The following is a 16,658-nucleotide window of genomic DNA, read 5'->3' as shown; positions in this document are numbered from 1 at the left end:
AGGGTGCAGCCAAAATGAAGTGTACTCCTGCATGTTATCATGCCAACATTCATTAAAGAACAGCGCACGTGACAATGTGATGTTGCATAAATCCTAGCCTTCAGCAGTCTGAGGAGCTCCTCACCAAACAACGTGCTGGTTATTACATAAACATAGCACATGGCAGCCAAATTCCCAGAGCTAAAATAAAGCAAAACAGCTGACAAAGCATCTCATCAGGTCCATGTCCATGGCAAGCCTGCAATTTTGGAGTGAAACTTACTGAAGAATGAAAAAACAATTTTAACTTATAATATGAATTATAAATTTTACTTTCTTACTCCATAGCTAGGCTTAACTTTAAAAAGTTATTTATTATCTGTATATATCAGGAACTGGAATTTAAGTGAAGAGTAATGCCGTAACTAATCCGAGTACACAACCTGCTAGTTTTGCTTACCAAACTGCCTACAATCACTCCACGTCAGCAACCTCACCTGCTCTAGGTTCAACAGCACTTCCACAGCACCACTCAGGTCAAGACCTTCAAGAACTTTGCTCTGAATATTACTGTCTTTCGACATACACAAATGAAACTAGACTAATTAAGAGATGAAAACCATTCCCAGTGCCCATAAACCCTACTTTGGGTACATTCCTCTCCGAGTCAAGCTATAAAAGAAGCAATCTCACCAAAAAAGCCAGATTGGAAAAGCAAACTGCTTGCAAAAAAAACCCCTTAACCCTTGATCTCTTCTGGCAGCTCAGTTCAGAATTACAGTTTCAAAAATTCACACAAAGATGGCAGCAATTCTTTATCGGACCATAAATTTTACACTTTTGTTCCGTTTCGATAATGCAAACTCCTCAAAGACACCGATCAGTGGAATTACCATAACGCACATCATGTGAGAGGTCAAACACCCTCCCATAGGAATTACTTCAAGACCTTACTACATTCTTACATGATGCAGCAGCAGTGATATTTGCAATTATGCAAAGGAAGCTTAAAAATGAGGCAACACTCCATATGACTTCCATACAGGAACCCAAAATTCATCCATTCCCACTCAGTGGGTTGATTTTCAGAGGTTACTACCAGACTGCTGCCACCTACGAGCAGCGGCTGTTAGACATGGCAGTAATAAAGGCAGCCTGCCTTGCTTATTAATGAAACCAACAACTTTGCATGTAGGTTAAAGCAATTACCAGCAGCATTAGCAAGGGTGAACAAGGGATAGAAACAGATTACCTTCAGCCAGTTGGAAGGTCTTGAAAGAACTGAAAGGGACCCTCTCTTCAACCTTCCTCCTTAAGCTCAACAGTAACAAGAAAAATGGACAGTAAGCTAGCTAAATACTCACAAATCCAGGAAAGTCGTCTGAATTGCTAAGTTTCGACTCGTACGGAGATAATTCAACTTGGAGATGTACTGCCTTGCTGAGGGCAAGTACAGAGGAGGGAGCAAATTAGTAATTGGCCTATCCACTTTGATTTTCTGATGGATAAAGAAACTGATGTCTCTATACATTGCACATTAATCTTAGGTTCCTATAGCTTGGAAACCTAGAGTTGGAGACTTTGTAGAAAGGAAAAGACCTAAGAAGAAAATTAAAGACATAGGAGGGGGTGCAGATTCCAGTTGGGATTACTTGCATTTTTATTCATGCCATTTCATAAGATTGAAAGCAAAGGTGGACAACTGTGACAAAGGAAAGCATCAGGCTTTTGCAAAAAAAATGCACCTCCCTTCCCTAGACACTCCACATGTTCCCCATAAAATCAGGGAAACGTGGATTTTTACCTACACAAAACGTTTATAGTTTTACTTAGACAAAGGGAACTTGTTCACTTTACCACTCAGATGCCATCTTACTATCACAGGCCCCAGAGATCTCTGCTATTTCTAGGCAAGGGGGAATCCCACAGTACATGGTGTGAGTCAAAGACTGCACAGATTCATCCGTGTCACACTTTTCTGCGCTATAAAAGCCATGAAGTGAAACATAAGGCTAGTCAGGCCTACTACTAATATCAAGCAATAACAGAAGCCATAGCAACAAAAGCCAGTGCTGCTCTCCTCTTCTTCCCTCCTTTCCTTCCTACTGCTACGACCACGGCCTCCAAAAATTTCAGCTAGTCTACTTTACATACACTATTTGAACAGTTTATTCAAACTGTTGCAATCAAGAAAACACTCGAAAAATTTTCTGCTGAGAGTATACAACACCACAAATTGAGTTCAAACTCCAGTAAACAAAAATCTCAATCAAGTCACTCAAGATATTATGCCAACTCCAGTTCAGTTTCCACCCACTGAACTCTACAAACCACCCCTCAACAGGGCATGAAAACATTTCAGCTACTTCCACTTCTCTCCAGCCTACACTTCATGACTAACGTAAGTCACTAATGCAGAGGGATATGGGAAATCACTAGTCTGAAAGCAACCGATATAAAAACCAGCAAATTAATATCGAGTGAGTCAGACTTCAGGAAGGAAGGAATAAGGTAACAGAATAAGCTTCTATTTAGACACTTTTTAGCGTGAAGAAATAAAAATGAACTTAATCAAGGTTCAGAATTATGAAGGATATTACTCATGCAATAACATCATCCAATATAAAAGAGAAGGAAGCACGTGGAATACACTGCTCCACCATGTACAAACAGTCATCCTACAGCTGGACAACTTAATAGGCAAAGTGACACAGGCTGACATACCAGTTTAATCAAATCTTATGTTTGAGGGTCAGCTGCTTTCTATCAGAGGGCATAAAACACACCCTACATCAGAGCATACACAGGACTTCTTTCCTCTTACTCACATATTAACTACAGCTATAGGACTTGGTGAACCAGTGGGTTGACCTAGGTAGGAAGTCCTAAATTCCTACGTAAATCAAAGGAAACAAAATGCACAAAGTAGTTAAACAGGGTTTGGAAAGACTGCCTGGTGTTTATGCTGCTGTCATGCTAACCAAATTGGTCAAGGAGTCTTTCCTCCAAGTACTGTGGCACGGGTTTTTCCGGAGTTAAACATGAAGTTAAAAGACATACTGGTATCAAAATAGACAGCTCAAGACTGACCTCTCCGCTGCCTTAAAGCCTCTATGCAGTTTTTTATAAGCCAGTACATTTGAATAGCACATGAGTAACAAAACAGAAAAAGAGGAAAGCCAAGAGGTAGCAGCTCATCATACTTACATAACTGTATTGTCATCGACTAAGATATCACAGCCATGAGCAGGGCATGAAATGGTCTGAAAAAAGCAAAAAGGTCATAAAAGGAACAGTGTTTATCCTATTTTTGCATCACAAAATTCCAAGGCAACAGACTTCACTACAATCCATACCAAAAATAGTACATGGGCTCTATCATCACGTCCCAGATGTGCCACTGTGCACAGCATGATTCCTCCCACCCAGAGCAAAGCTGCCTGCACTAACTCCACGTAGCTCCCTCCGGCTTCACCTGTGGCAAAGACTGCAGCCCCACAAAGCTTTGAGGCTTGGGCTTTCTTTGTTGTTGTTGTTTGGTTTGGGTTTTGGTTTTTGTTTGGTTTGGGTTGTTTTTGTTTGTTTGTGGGTTTTGTTTTGGGTTTTTTTTTTTGGGGGGGGTGGGGGGCGTGGGGGTTAAACTTCTGTGGGGAAGAATTCTCCCCTTTCTTTCCCCCTCCTCTCCAATACACAGAATTTCCAGAAATAAGTCATGAGGTAGACGGGTTGACATTTTACCTGTCCCATGCCTTCCTCCATTATTTTGGTAGTTAAATATTCACTCCAGCACTGCATACAGAACTTGTGTCCACACTCTAGGCCAGTAAAGTACTGCAATGACAAAGAACACAAGACATTGGATCATTTTATCACGTGGATTCACTCAATGATTTCGCCCATCCTGGCACTGCACAGTTTATCACACCTTTCATCGCCCATACCAAACTTGAGACACTGTTTATCTTGCATCAGCATCACTACAGAACATTGCCAATACAGCTTTAGTCATGCTTTCAAAACCAGACTTTAATCCCCTAGCAGCAAGGAAAGGTGTGGCTGACATTTCCGTCCTGCCTGCCTATTTAAATTGATCCTTGTTTTAGGAGTATATACAGAGCAGAGCATGGTGCTCTCCTGTTTTACTCTTGCAAATGAGTAAAATAAATGCAACACCACGAAAGAGGTCACAGTTTATAATATGATATGGGGTCTTCTTTCCTCCTGTTTTTTCCACTTGGCTTGCTATCACATGTGGATGCTGCCCAGAAGTCCCAGAATATGTGCGCCAGCTACGCACAGGGACTAATTTAGTTCCATCTTGCATAGGAAACAGTAAGTGATCAGCAAGCAGTCTGCCTAACTGGGTAAGCACTAAACAACAGAAATAGAAAGAATTGTGTGCACTTACACTTTTAATGCGTATGGATAAAGTTTGCCAACTTACTTGGTAAAATTCCCCCCGAAACCCAGATGCTCATCAGATGAAGACACTAAAGATCCTAATTGGCAGGCACAAATTACTAAATAAAATTCAATAATGATTAGCTGTTGCAGACAGCAACAACGACAACTTCATCTGTGTGTGCATCATCTACACTGAGTATGTCAAGATACCATCTGGGATTTAATGGTTACACAAGGGGTGGAGAAGAAAACACTGCTGAAGAAAGACTGAAATTAATTTACTTTTCTCGGGTCATCTTAAAGTTATTTTATACCCAGAGCCAGGGGCAAGAACAAACTATATTTAAAACACTTCACTCATACCAGTATGCAGATTACTATTTCACAGTCTAGCTTTTCAAACCATCTTATTCTCAGCCAATAAGATAAAACAAAGAGCTCCACCCTGAGATACCATCAATTTGTACAAAACTCCACAAATTAAAGAAATCTGAGCCTGAAACAGCAGTAGGATGCTGGTAGTTAAGAAAGGAGAGAGTCCATTTTAAGAAAACAATGTTCTTCCCAAACTGCTTCCTTCACCCTTACAGACTCAAGATTACAACCACCACATCGCCCGTTTCGTTCATCCGACACTGGTGTATGAGCTAGGTGACGCTTGTCTTTCAACACTACAGCACTCGGATTGCGCAGGGAAGGTTCTCGTTAGCACGCTGTTCCCACGGGCTCGCCATTTAGTGATTCGCACTGGCACCCCTGCTATCAGCGGAGCCACAGGTTTGAACCTGAGGCTTGGAATTGTGCTGTGATGCTGCAGGCAGCGGGCTCGGCTCTGCCTGCCGTTCCCACCGCCTGCCAGAAAGCACTTACTAGGAGCAGCAAGGTGGTTAAATCTGACCTGACCAGTCAGCAAGGAGCGAAGTGAGCTGAGCATCTGACTTTGTTCCAGATACAAATGGAGATACCCACCCAAACCTTCGCTTTCTTTGGAACAAAAAAAAACCAAAACAAAACAGAGTGGTGTGTCCTGTCAGCACCATGTCTCAAGGAGAGAGAGGAGGCTGACAGCTACAGGGTACACAGGTACACCAACTCCAAGACTGAGAAAAAAAAAACTTCCAATTTTTGAACCATTACTGAGTCAGCTAACAAGGTATCCGATGCTCCACAGATGCTGCTGTGGCCAAGCGACATCCCCTGGAGATGCATGGTTACGGTAGGAAAGCTCCAACATCTGTAACTTTTGGGATGCCAACAGTACGCAACCATCCTAAAGACAGCACTGACTTTTCCCAAAATTATGGCTTCTTCACATGTGATGGGAAGCAAGCACAGACAAGGGCATCATCTCGTAACGGACCTAAATACTCCTGCAGCAAACACACACAAGGAAGCACTACAGAACACAGGTAAGCACACATCTTCATTTAAGACTCGTTTTGGTTTTTTTCAGGCAGTGCAAAGATTTGCTAAATGCCTACATAAAAGGCAGCCACCACGCTTCCTCCCAGGCTGCAAAGAATTCAGAGTATCTTTCAACTCATTTCTTTACTTTGAGGGAGTTCCCAATTATTTTTGGCTAAGCTGACAGCAGACGTCAAGGGACCAAGCAAAAAGGCCAACATAAAACCATCAAGTGCAACTGGTAACAGTGACTTCTGAAACAGCACGTTATCACAGGGGACAGCTCTACTTTCACCCTATCTCTACTCATCATCTACTTGTGAAAGTAAGCGCTAGCAGCAGCATGCTGCCATTCAATACCTGTCCCTGCTCTTCTGGTAGCAGCAAACTGATCAAAGAAGGGATCAGCTGCTCCAAGATGTGTTTGCCGTGACAGCCTCACTCAGGCTTTCTTTACTTCAGTAATGATGATAGCACTAACAGACTAAGTCATCTGCTTGTCCTTAGAACAAACACGCAATTTGGACAACAGCACGGTGTTCCCCAAACACCCCCACCCCAGCAGCCTTGCTCTCAAATGGGACCTGAAGGGTGAGATACAAGAGAGGAGGTAGGCAAAGCCATGACCCTCTCAGTTCCTGTCTTCACCAGTAAGGGTTTCACCCAAAATAACAAGTGGGACTTGACACTGGTTCATGGGGACACAAAGGAACTAAAATACCTCCCTTAAGTTTTCAAACCATCAGGGTGCAGGCTGCCACGAGAGCATCAAATGCTTCGTTTTGCAGGTGCTTCCCAAAACCTCAGATCACAGTTCTTTAGAGATGACTGAACAGCTATAACAACTTCATATTTCCCTTATACGTACTTTAAAACATGGACAAATACCACCTGCAATGACCCCGTGATGGTGAATATTACATTTCTGTAATAGCTGTATGTTGTAAAACTTCTTAACAGGCACAATTCCAAACTCTCAGCTTTCCATGGGCTGAAAGGGGCTTTCAGAAAAAAATACAGCTTTTCAGGGTGGGGGTGGGTGGGGAAGAGAATAAAAAAAAAAGCTGACCATTGCAAGAGGATTTAAAAGCTGAGATTTTAGGTTAGGTATTGAACATAATTTATCCTAGAATTTATAACTTACATTGACCAAAACAGCTTCAAAATAAATTTCTAACCAGATGGCTTACTGTCATGTTAGACAGAGACACTACAGCCTTTTTACAGAAGAAATAGTAAGTATTAGTTTTCCTATATTCTCCAACTTCTATGTGTGGCAAAGAAACAGAGGTTCCCCTCTATTGCCTCTTGACTTAACACCAACAATAGAGAGACATCCCTGCTCACCTGCAGTATCTCACTGCTCCAGCTAAGAAACTGCTCTTCTAACAACTGGGCCACTACTATTTTTAATGTGCTATTTGAACTATAAAACCAAGAAGTATTAGTGTGCTTTGTGCAGTTCTTTCCAGTAGCCAGAAACCTGCTTCCCAGGCAGCACATGTACCACCAGTCAGAGAAAGGGTCTGTCAGCTGTGAGCACTGGGTATATCGTTCCCACTCAGCACAGCAATTACATTAAAAAGAGGAAAATATATTAAGAACATGAAATCTAAATTTGAAGTTTCCAAGACAACATTTTCTGGAGATGGACATTAAGATGCTAAAGATGTCTCCTCCCATTTTTCCTCATCAGTCCTTCTCCTGTTTCCATTAAAAATGTTGCCTCGCCTAAAATCAGAATTATTTCCTTACTACCCAACATGGAAAGTCTGCAGTGATTAAACAATAGGATTTTAGCGTAAGGTAGAGGACCAAACAGATTTCTCAAGCTTGTCTTTCTTTTTCAAAGCACCTCTTTGTACAAAGCAAGCAACAATTCTCCTTTGCAGATATTCTCTAAAAAGGAAGTCAGTGCACACAAAGCTTAAAAGGAGATGCATGAAGTCTTGTGGTTACTGGCTCAAGAGCAATAGTGATCTTAACACTGAGGATCTCAGCAGCCTGAAACTAGGCTTTGCTCTGCTCTGCCTGCTCCAGAGGAAGGAAAAGGCTCGCAGTCAGGCTAGAGCAGCAAGTGTACTTTATTCAAGGCTACTCATAAACCCCAAAGCTCATAATGGTTTCCATTCTTGCTAAAAAGCAAGCTCATAAAACACACCCAGAGCAAGAGAGGAAGCCTTACGCAAGGGCTGCTTTGCACTTTAAAGGTCAGGCAGACGTTACAGTGTTTCGGAGGTTCAGGACAGCTCCACCAAGAACAGCAGGTTCCAATAAGGAAGAATTCCTCATATATGTCAGCACCCTGCCTTTTGGAGAAGCCATAGATGAACTTTCATATTTGACCTTTTCCACTAATCTCATGTTCTTCCAGGATCTCCCATCATTATGTCCTGACCCTGGAAAGGCACAGCAACGTGCTCGCCTGTACAAAACACAGAAGCCTGGACCTCCGATTAGTGCATAGGAAAGTTTAGTATTTGTCAACAGCTACAAAGAAAAAAGCAGCACCATCAGTCTTACCACAAACCAAAAGACTAATTTAGAGCCCCAGCAAGCAATTCTACTCTAACCTTTTCTGATTAAAAAGGTATTGCACAAACATGATAAAGATCCAAAGGTAACCACATTGGTTGTGTTGTCTGAACTGCACCACTTTATTTTACTTCTAGTCAGTTATATGCTAGGCTTTCTAGCTTGACTATTTCGTATTATTTACTACTTTTATAAGCTATTTCCCTGTCTTCCCATTCTATTTAAGTAAATCCCTTTGCCTGTCATGCTTTCCACATTTTTTTTTTCTTTCATGTATCATTTATTTGCGTGTCTCAATTGGTATCTGACCTTTGTAAAAGTAACTTGATATACTGCTTGCTTTTTTCTGAAGAACTTTACTACGCTGCCACCCAGACCCCAGCACCCTCAAAGATTTTTGCAGAAGGGATAATAATTTCATTTGAAATACAATTCCATTTTGGGTAAGCTAATACTGCTTGAGGTTTGTTTAAAAAAAAAGTTTGTCAAACTACACAGTAAGAATTAAAGAGAACGCATAAAGTGCCACGTAACTCTGTGGTCCACTACTGCACCACTTGGATCAGCTGCAGCACAAATGACATAAGGCTTATTGCATTAAGAAACAATCTCAAACACCATTTTTTAATGCATATACTACAGATTAGAAGAGTCAATGAAAAAAGTGAAATCTCAGTTTCATTTCAAAGGTTTTTTTAAAATACTGTTAGAGAAGTCCTTACAGACTTCTGCCCAAAATGTTACATTTCAGATAGCAAAATTTGGGGAGTTACTGGTCAGATATCATCTTGGCTGCCAGGTACTCACCGAGTTTGGGTAGTTCAGATAGCAGATCTGACAAGGCATATCCTGGGCTGATGACCTCGTGTTCATCTGGCGCGTTCGAGACTTTTTACTTGGATTAATTACATGACACTCTGCAAAGAGCTTCTCCAAGTTGCCATCGAAGTACCTGCATAACACACGAGAATGAGAATTTAACTACCTTCCCTGTAAGTAATTTTTCAAATTCTATGTGGGAGTTAAATGTACAAAGTTGGTTATAGTATTTAAAAAAACTCACATACCCAGTACTTTTAACGAACTCTTCACTAACATAACACAACACAGTCCTGACCACAGAGGTGGATATTAGACAACTACATCATTTCAGAGATTCTGGCTTGAATTGCGCACTCCTGAAAATTCAGGTACCTTCAATTCCTCAGCTGCATTTCAAGTAATTCATGATTCTCCATAGTGATTGCTTTGCATTAAAACTCCAGGACAGGGAACTAGGGCAAAAACATCCTGCTTCACAGTCCAGACATCAGGGCACCTTCCTAAAGCACAGGTTTGATGCCCCCAAGTTCAACTCTCTTTTCAGCTTAAGCTTTCCATTTTTTTTTTTCCTAATATTCTAACCGCTAAAACATTAAAGATGAGGCAGGAAGCAGCAATCGGTCACAGGTTGTGCTTCTGCAGGTCCCTAGGTCCTGCACTTCATGTTTTCCTCCATATACTCCCCTCTACATTAAGCGTGCCCCAAAGAGGTCTTGACTTCAATTTTGACACTTCCTTCTCTGATCTAAGGAGAAACGCATCAGAGTCAGACGCTTGGTTCAGCTGATCAAGCACTTACGCATGGTCCCCGATCTCCAATTAAGGCAACTACAGGACTGCCTTTCACACACGTCAATCATCTCCAGAGTTTGTGAACAACTGCTGCTAGGTCTGGACTCTGATCTCCAGTTAGGCTAGTCTTCAATTTCACACACCTTGCCCATGTCCAATGCCTGCACAGTCCATCTCTTGGGCCAAAGTCCTAGGCGTTTCAGTGTCTTTTGTCTCCAGTCAACCTGAGATATTTTAACAACCTCCGAAGAAAATACAATTCCAGATTTACAACGCTTCCAAAGATTCGCTATCTCATGGAAAGGAGGATGCAAAATTGGCTGGGGGGAGATGAAAGACAACTTTCTTTCTATTTCCTATTCCCTTAAGGAAAAAAATACTGGTTTGGTTTACAGAGTAGCAGAAGGCTCTTCAACTTGGTGAGGAGGACCAGATCTGAAAGAACCATTAGTAGGCAGGTCAGCCTCTTCCCACTATCAAGACACAACATATCTTTCTCCAGCCTGCAGCAGCTGCAAAGAACTAATAAAACCTGACAATTAACCAGCTAACCTTACCTGCACATACATCCCCCATTCAAATCCAGTAAACAAGTAATTCCTCCCCCCATCATCATGAGCAAGTTAAATCCAAGTAAGGTGGCACCTACCTAGGAAAAAAATCCCCCATTTAAATCTAAGTGACTGCACTATGGTCAAGACCAGCAAATTTACTCCCAGCAGACAGCTGTCCATGTAGCTAAGCACACAGACAAGGCTGAAGTTAAAGAGTCTTTACAAGGCACATATTTAAACTCATCACAAACCAGACCAAAGAGATAATCTGCTGTCCGCCAACAGAAGAGAACCAAGACATTCTGGGGAAAGAAGTTACTAGGTGTAGCTCAAAAATGTGGGACTAGGCCTGGTATACAACTTCTTACCAAAACGCCTCTGGCTAGATCATCTTATCCCACAGCATTCCAAAAATGCCCCAAATCCATAGCACGTCTCTTACAGCACTACCTACCAACAAGACTGAACTTACAATTAAAAAGGGTTCATTTCACTGCTGGTTCATGTATTTCTTGATGCAGTTCACATACTTCAGATTTTAATTTTCAAGACACTGAATTTTGAAGGTTGTGGTGAATTCTCACATTGCAGCATACATGAGGCTTTGCCACTGTTCTTCAATGTTAGCTCAGGGATTTAACTCAACCGAGTTATTTTGTTTGTCCTCAGGATTACTTATATCTAGAAAATTTTATCAAGTGAATTCGGTGCAGTCCCATTATAGGCAGTATTTGTTTACTGAAGAGACATGGATAAATATTAACTCTGCAAAAGGTTTCCAGCCTTCAAATTGTTCTTACATGCAGTACGATCAGTGTAGGACATCCTTTGTTTCAGGAGACTAGATGAACAGTTGGGTGTTATGTTTGCAAAGAAAATAGCTTTGAATACAAACGCTGTGATGTAACTTTAACATTGGCATTAGTGGTCAGCTAAATGCTTAGAGAAATACCAGAGATATTTGTAATGGTGGGCTGTTTTTTAACGGGGCATATCCACATCAGGAACTTGACTTCACCACTTGCACCAGGTGGTTCTATTTTTACAAAATTTCTGCAAAAGCTGCTCTTCTGAGCCACAAGATCTACTGCCCTATGCCAAGATACATAGGCAGAAAGTCACCAACAACCGATTTTCACCTGGAATTACCTATCCCCTCTACATACCAATGGGTAACTAATTCAGAACCACCATTTCCTTCCCAGGCTTTCAGTAGTTTCCCAGTAACAGACAGAAAATAAATGACTTGACACCATGTGTTTCTCAGGGTTAAAGGCCAGTGATAAATGTAATTCAAGTAAGATGCATAGATTGGAGTCTTCAGTCAATTTAAATGTTTCCAAAGCACCGATACACTCCAAGCAGGCAGGTGCTTACATTTTGGCACAACAGCCACAGCCCATATTAAATCATTTCCATACCAAGTGCCTGGTCTTCCTACACTTACACAGGAGAAGCAAACAAGGCAACTCAGAGACTCTGCCAGGGCCATGTAGAGGAGAAAGAAAATATAAATCTAAGAAGGCTAAGTTTTGCCTTTTTAACTCTGCTGCACTCTTATCATATCCACTCTGTTCTTTGGGATTACCACTTGGAAACCTCACCAGTGTTGAGGAGAAACAGGGTACTGGGTATTCCTCCTTCCCCATGCTGTTTTAACGCATTTGCTTTCTTTGCTGTGCCAAAGCGCGTTGAACAAGTAATTTCCACAGCTATTTGTATGTATGTGTGTCAGACTCAAAATCATGCTGTCACTAGGCAATAAGAACTCTAGAAAATGCAGAAAACAACCTGGATCTCCTTGAAAATACGCGGTTCCAACGGATACCTCCAGAGTAAAGTCCAACACCTCTTCAACTGCTCCGCCACTCCTTATGCAAACACACAGAGGGCCCAGTCAGAAGACTCTTCCAGTTTCTTTAATAGTTAGGAATGAATCTTAATTCCAATTACCATGCCTTTTTTCCACTTGTTCAAGCAACAACACAGACCATCCACTTAAGCACATCTCCCTCTGCCCTTCCCATGTTCTTGGGTCGAAGGATTCACAGGCAGCAGCGGTACCACCCTTTCCCAACACAGCAGATAAGCCCCTCACATGGCATTTCTCCACTTCCCTGTCCCAGCAAACCTTCTGAACCACCGGTTTCCATTTCCATTCATCCTCCTTGAACCCAAGGAGGCGAAAAGAAATGCAATCCCAGTTAAGATTTCAACACAATCTCATACAATTTCACCTTTATTTCCACTGGAGATCTCACCTAATGCATCCCAAACGATGTCTACCTTTCTCCAGAGCTCCTTCATGTTAGCAGCTCCATTTTAATCTCTACTAGAAACCTCATATTCTTTTCCATCTCTGCGTTGATGAGACCTATCGTGACACTGTGTACCACTTCCATTGCTAGGATCCTCCCAGCTGTCTGTTTGTCCTGTATGACATCTGGATCCTCCTCTGAACAGATCTGGGCCAAGTCATTCATTAACACTAACAAACATTCATCCCAAAATTAACTGATAAGGGACTTACTAGCAGGTTCCATCTAGTCTGCTACTTCCCTTTAGAGCAAAGTAACTCTAGACGCACCATACTAATAGCTGAACCCAATGTATGTCCTATATTTTATATAATACAGTTGCATGCTATCATCTCTGCTGTGAAATGTGGGAGAAAAATCCTTTAATTCCCTCCTCACTTCGTTCACAACTCTAGGGGTTTTGATATTTTCCTCAAGATCTCATTATCAAAGGGTTGCTTCTTGGTAGCTCAGTCCTTATTTTCATCTTAGGCAGAGGCACAGCACCTTTAACAGCCTTTTAAATCCTCTGCCCTCTTCTCCCTTTGCAATCCAGATATTCAGTAATTCTAGCACTTCCAATACTTGAGAAATGTTATGGTCTATTCAACCAACTTTAGACTCTTTGCTCAATATAGCTGACTTGAACAACTGGTTCTATCAGTTTTTCAAAATTCATTCTCTTCATCACAAAGTTGTATTCTCCGCTATTTTAAAATGAATAGACACACCAGTGAATTATTGTCAAGTTCTTCTGTAATTTCTTGACTGCTTACCAACACCAAGTCCATAATAGTACCAAATCTTTTTGGCAGAGGGATCAAGCTGTCAGCTTCTTTATTTCCTCAAAATTTCCTCCTGCTGTTGGTAACTGCCTAATCACAATTTTCTAGACATAATCAAATCCTATCCAAGAGAGTATCAAAGATAAAAAGCCTTTTTACTGGGAAAAAAAAAAGCTTCTAGTACACACTTCAGGATACTTACTTTAGTGAAAGAACATTTGTCAATGTTAAAGAATCGGTATGTTTGCAGGAAAAGATATCTTCATACCAAAATGCCTGCCATACACGATTTTTCACCTGTTCAGTCTCTGCTGAATAGCGTTAAGTACTTATTTGCCCAAAGGAAAGCAGATGGCCAAGTACCTACAGAGAAGAATCAGACCCTGAATGCAAGGGGAAGAGGTAATCTGGGCTAGCAGCCAAGCCACCAGGGCCATCCTGGCATCCGTCCACTGCTCAGAGGGAACGGAGACATGAGTCCACCAAGGTAAGCACCTGTGAGGGACTGCAATACCTCTGCTTGTACCTCCAGGCGTTAAATGGGGCCTTTCCTTACATGCTGGAATACTTTACTTTTTTTAAAAAAAAAAATGAATAGCGGAACACACAAAGTGGGAGAGCTGCATTTTAGTCTCTTCATTGTGAGGAGGTTCATCCCCAAAACTCGCCTCAGGCAGGACAGATGCTATCAGCCATAGTAAAACTGGAAGGTAATCAAGATAAAGCTACAAGCTAAAGCACTTCCCTCACTTATTTCTGAGGTTACCTGGTCAGTCTGCACTTGCTAGTCTCCCGTCTCTACTAACCAAGCTTATGAGACAGAGGAAAATGTAATATTTAACATTTTTATTCTCCAAAACACATGCACCATATCAGAAGCTGAACTCAAGTACTTCCTCCACTACCCACTTCCATCCTACAAATAAATCCACCCCAAAACACCGATTTTTCTTTCGGATACAGCCAAATAATTAGTGCTTGACCAGGGATAGGGTACTTTTTTCAATTGTGGCTATTACTTCGCTGTAAGTGGAATAAATACCTGTAATATATCTGCCCTCTTAATAGTGCCATGCAATTATTCCATGACAAAGCTGATACAGACAATAACAACCTGCTTATTAAAAATATGCATAATACAAAAAAGCGATGTAAAGGTTTCCATGTTTTAAAACACAGAAGTTTTTATCTCACAAGCTCAGACCTCACCACACTCAACACTTATCAAAGAAGCAGCCATTTTGTTCATCTGCTTTACTACAGGCAAAGTTTGATAAGGCTGCCTGTTAGGTCATGCTGACTCATAATGAACTAAGGTAAAACAGACACTGGTTAGATACTGTAAATACACGCCATTAAGCAACTGAGTTCAAGCTCTGACTTGGTGTGAAACCAAGCACCAAAAATTGCACCCAAACATTACATCTTAGCAAGCATTAAACCCACCCAGACTGCAGGCAACAACAGGAATTTCCTGGGAAGTCTTCCTAATGATTATTAGGAGTAAAAGAGGCCATATATAATGGCCTTAAATAAAAAAAATTTATTTAAACAGTTCAACTGTTTAAAGTAAGAGTCCCCCAGGAAAATGAGAAAATACATATATGTCTTCAACACTGTTGCAGAACATGGATTCACTTGGTGTGAAAGAACACTGCGTGTAAGCGCTTTTACTTGGTGCCCAAGAGAAGCGCAATAGCAGCCATGACCTGCTGGCTCCCCAGCCCAAGCGGATGCTCTGGCCCCAGGGACAGGCTCTGCCCGGGTTTAGCCTGCACAGCAATGGGTGCACCCCAACAGGCAAGCCAGCACACAAGTTCAGCCATTAGTGAGCTGGAGAGTCCAGGCACAAGACTTGTTTTGGGTCGGACACTGAAGACACAGTGAATGGATAGTGTTGATCTCCAGTAAAATGTAAGTTCTGGGGTTTTTCCCCTTAAAAAAAATAAAGTAGTGTTTAATTTTATTTTTTTTTCCTTATTAGAGCATGCCCCTCCACCTCACCATGAATGCTTCCCAGTGTTTTTCAGCTCATTTACACTAGCACAACGCTGCTCTAAGTTTTGCTGGACACACACAAAGCCAAGCAAGTCTCAAAAGTAATCTCTGTTTTGGAAGAATAACCAAGTCTAAATTTGGGCTTAATCAGCTTGTCATGTTTGTCTAAATGAGAATCACCTCTGCCTTAGCAAAAAGAGGTGACGTGTAGCTAGTTCACGGCATCATTTCCAGCTCCATCACTATTTCAAACCAATTGTTTTGCATCATGGCTACTGAAATGACCACCTGCTTCCCACCCTTGCCTTCACCTACTACTGCAGCAATCACAAAATCTTCTTGAACACTAAGAGCTCTCAGCCTCTTCCCCAGCCTCCCACTCCTGCTTTAACACAGCTGAGCATCAGCTATTTGGTGAAGAAGTGACAAAAAGCAGCACTACCTACTTGAAAGAAAATGTTTTAGCACCAAAACTAGTGTGCAGTAGGTCTGCATAAGCAAGGGTCACGTATTATATTACTCACAGGGGTAATCCTATAGAATTAAGTATTTTAATTAATATGTACCAAGAGTAAATATTTACCTGTTGACTTTGTAAATATTTATGTGTACTTAAAGTGTTTTGGTTGGAAACTGTAAAAGTCTTAACAATAATACCTCACATAGAAGTGGCTGACACCCCTCTTTGGAAAAAAACACAGCCCAATTTTTTTTTTTTTTTAAATTGATGGCAGCCTTATCAAACAAGCTCTAAGTGAGAAGGGAAAAAACGTGTTGAATAAAAGGATGACATTTTAGTACACTTATGTAGAGGTATCTCAAAGTGAGATGGAGGTAGCCGAGGAGAGTGAACTTTAGCCTGACCAAAAGAACCAGCTCAAAAAACGCAAATACATAGAAGTGAACAGACACACCTTTTAGAGAAGGAACTAAATCAGAATGTTTAACAGTTGCAGTCAGAGCTAAATAGCCTCAACAAGACCATATTTGCAACACACAGTTTTTGTACTTCCAGCATTAACTAAAAAGAGGCCAATCCCAGGAAAAAAACAAAGACTAGAAAGCTTTAAGAAAATACAATCACTTGG

At 41.3% G+C, this 16,658-nt stretch overlaps 1 protein-coding gene across 1 annotated transcript in view; it reads right to left on the bottom strand.

The window, feature by feature from the left end:
- The window catches only part of ARIH1 (ariadne RBR E3 ubiquitin protein ligase 1), a 38,496-nt gene that overhangs the window by 20,506 nt on the left and 1,332 nt on the right, over window positions 1–16,658 (bottom strand). The window contains exons 2-4 of the mRNA XM_009702380.1: window positions 9,130–9,274; window positions 3,718–3,810; window positions 3,187–3,242 (exon numbers count right to left, since the gene is read on the bottom strand). Of these exons, the coding sequence (XP_009700682.1) occupies window positions 3,187–3,242; window positions 3,718–3,810; window positions 9,130–9,274 (294 nt within the window). The remainder of the gene's footprint in view (window positions 1–3,186; window positions 3,243–3,717; window positions 3,811–9,129; window positions 9,275–16,658) is intronic.

Source organism: Cariama cristata, unplaced genomic scaffold (assembly GCF_000690535.1).
Source record: "Cariama cristata isolate BGI_N322 unplaced genomic scaffold, ASM69053v1 scaffold5606, whole genome shotgun sequence".
In the NCBI taxonomy this organism is placed as follows: Eukaryota; Metazoa; Chordata; class Aves; order Cariamiformes; family Cariamidae; genus Cariama; species Cariama cristata.
This window is presented reverse-complemented; position numbering and strand designations above follow the sequence as displayed.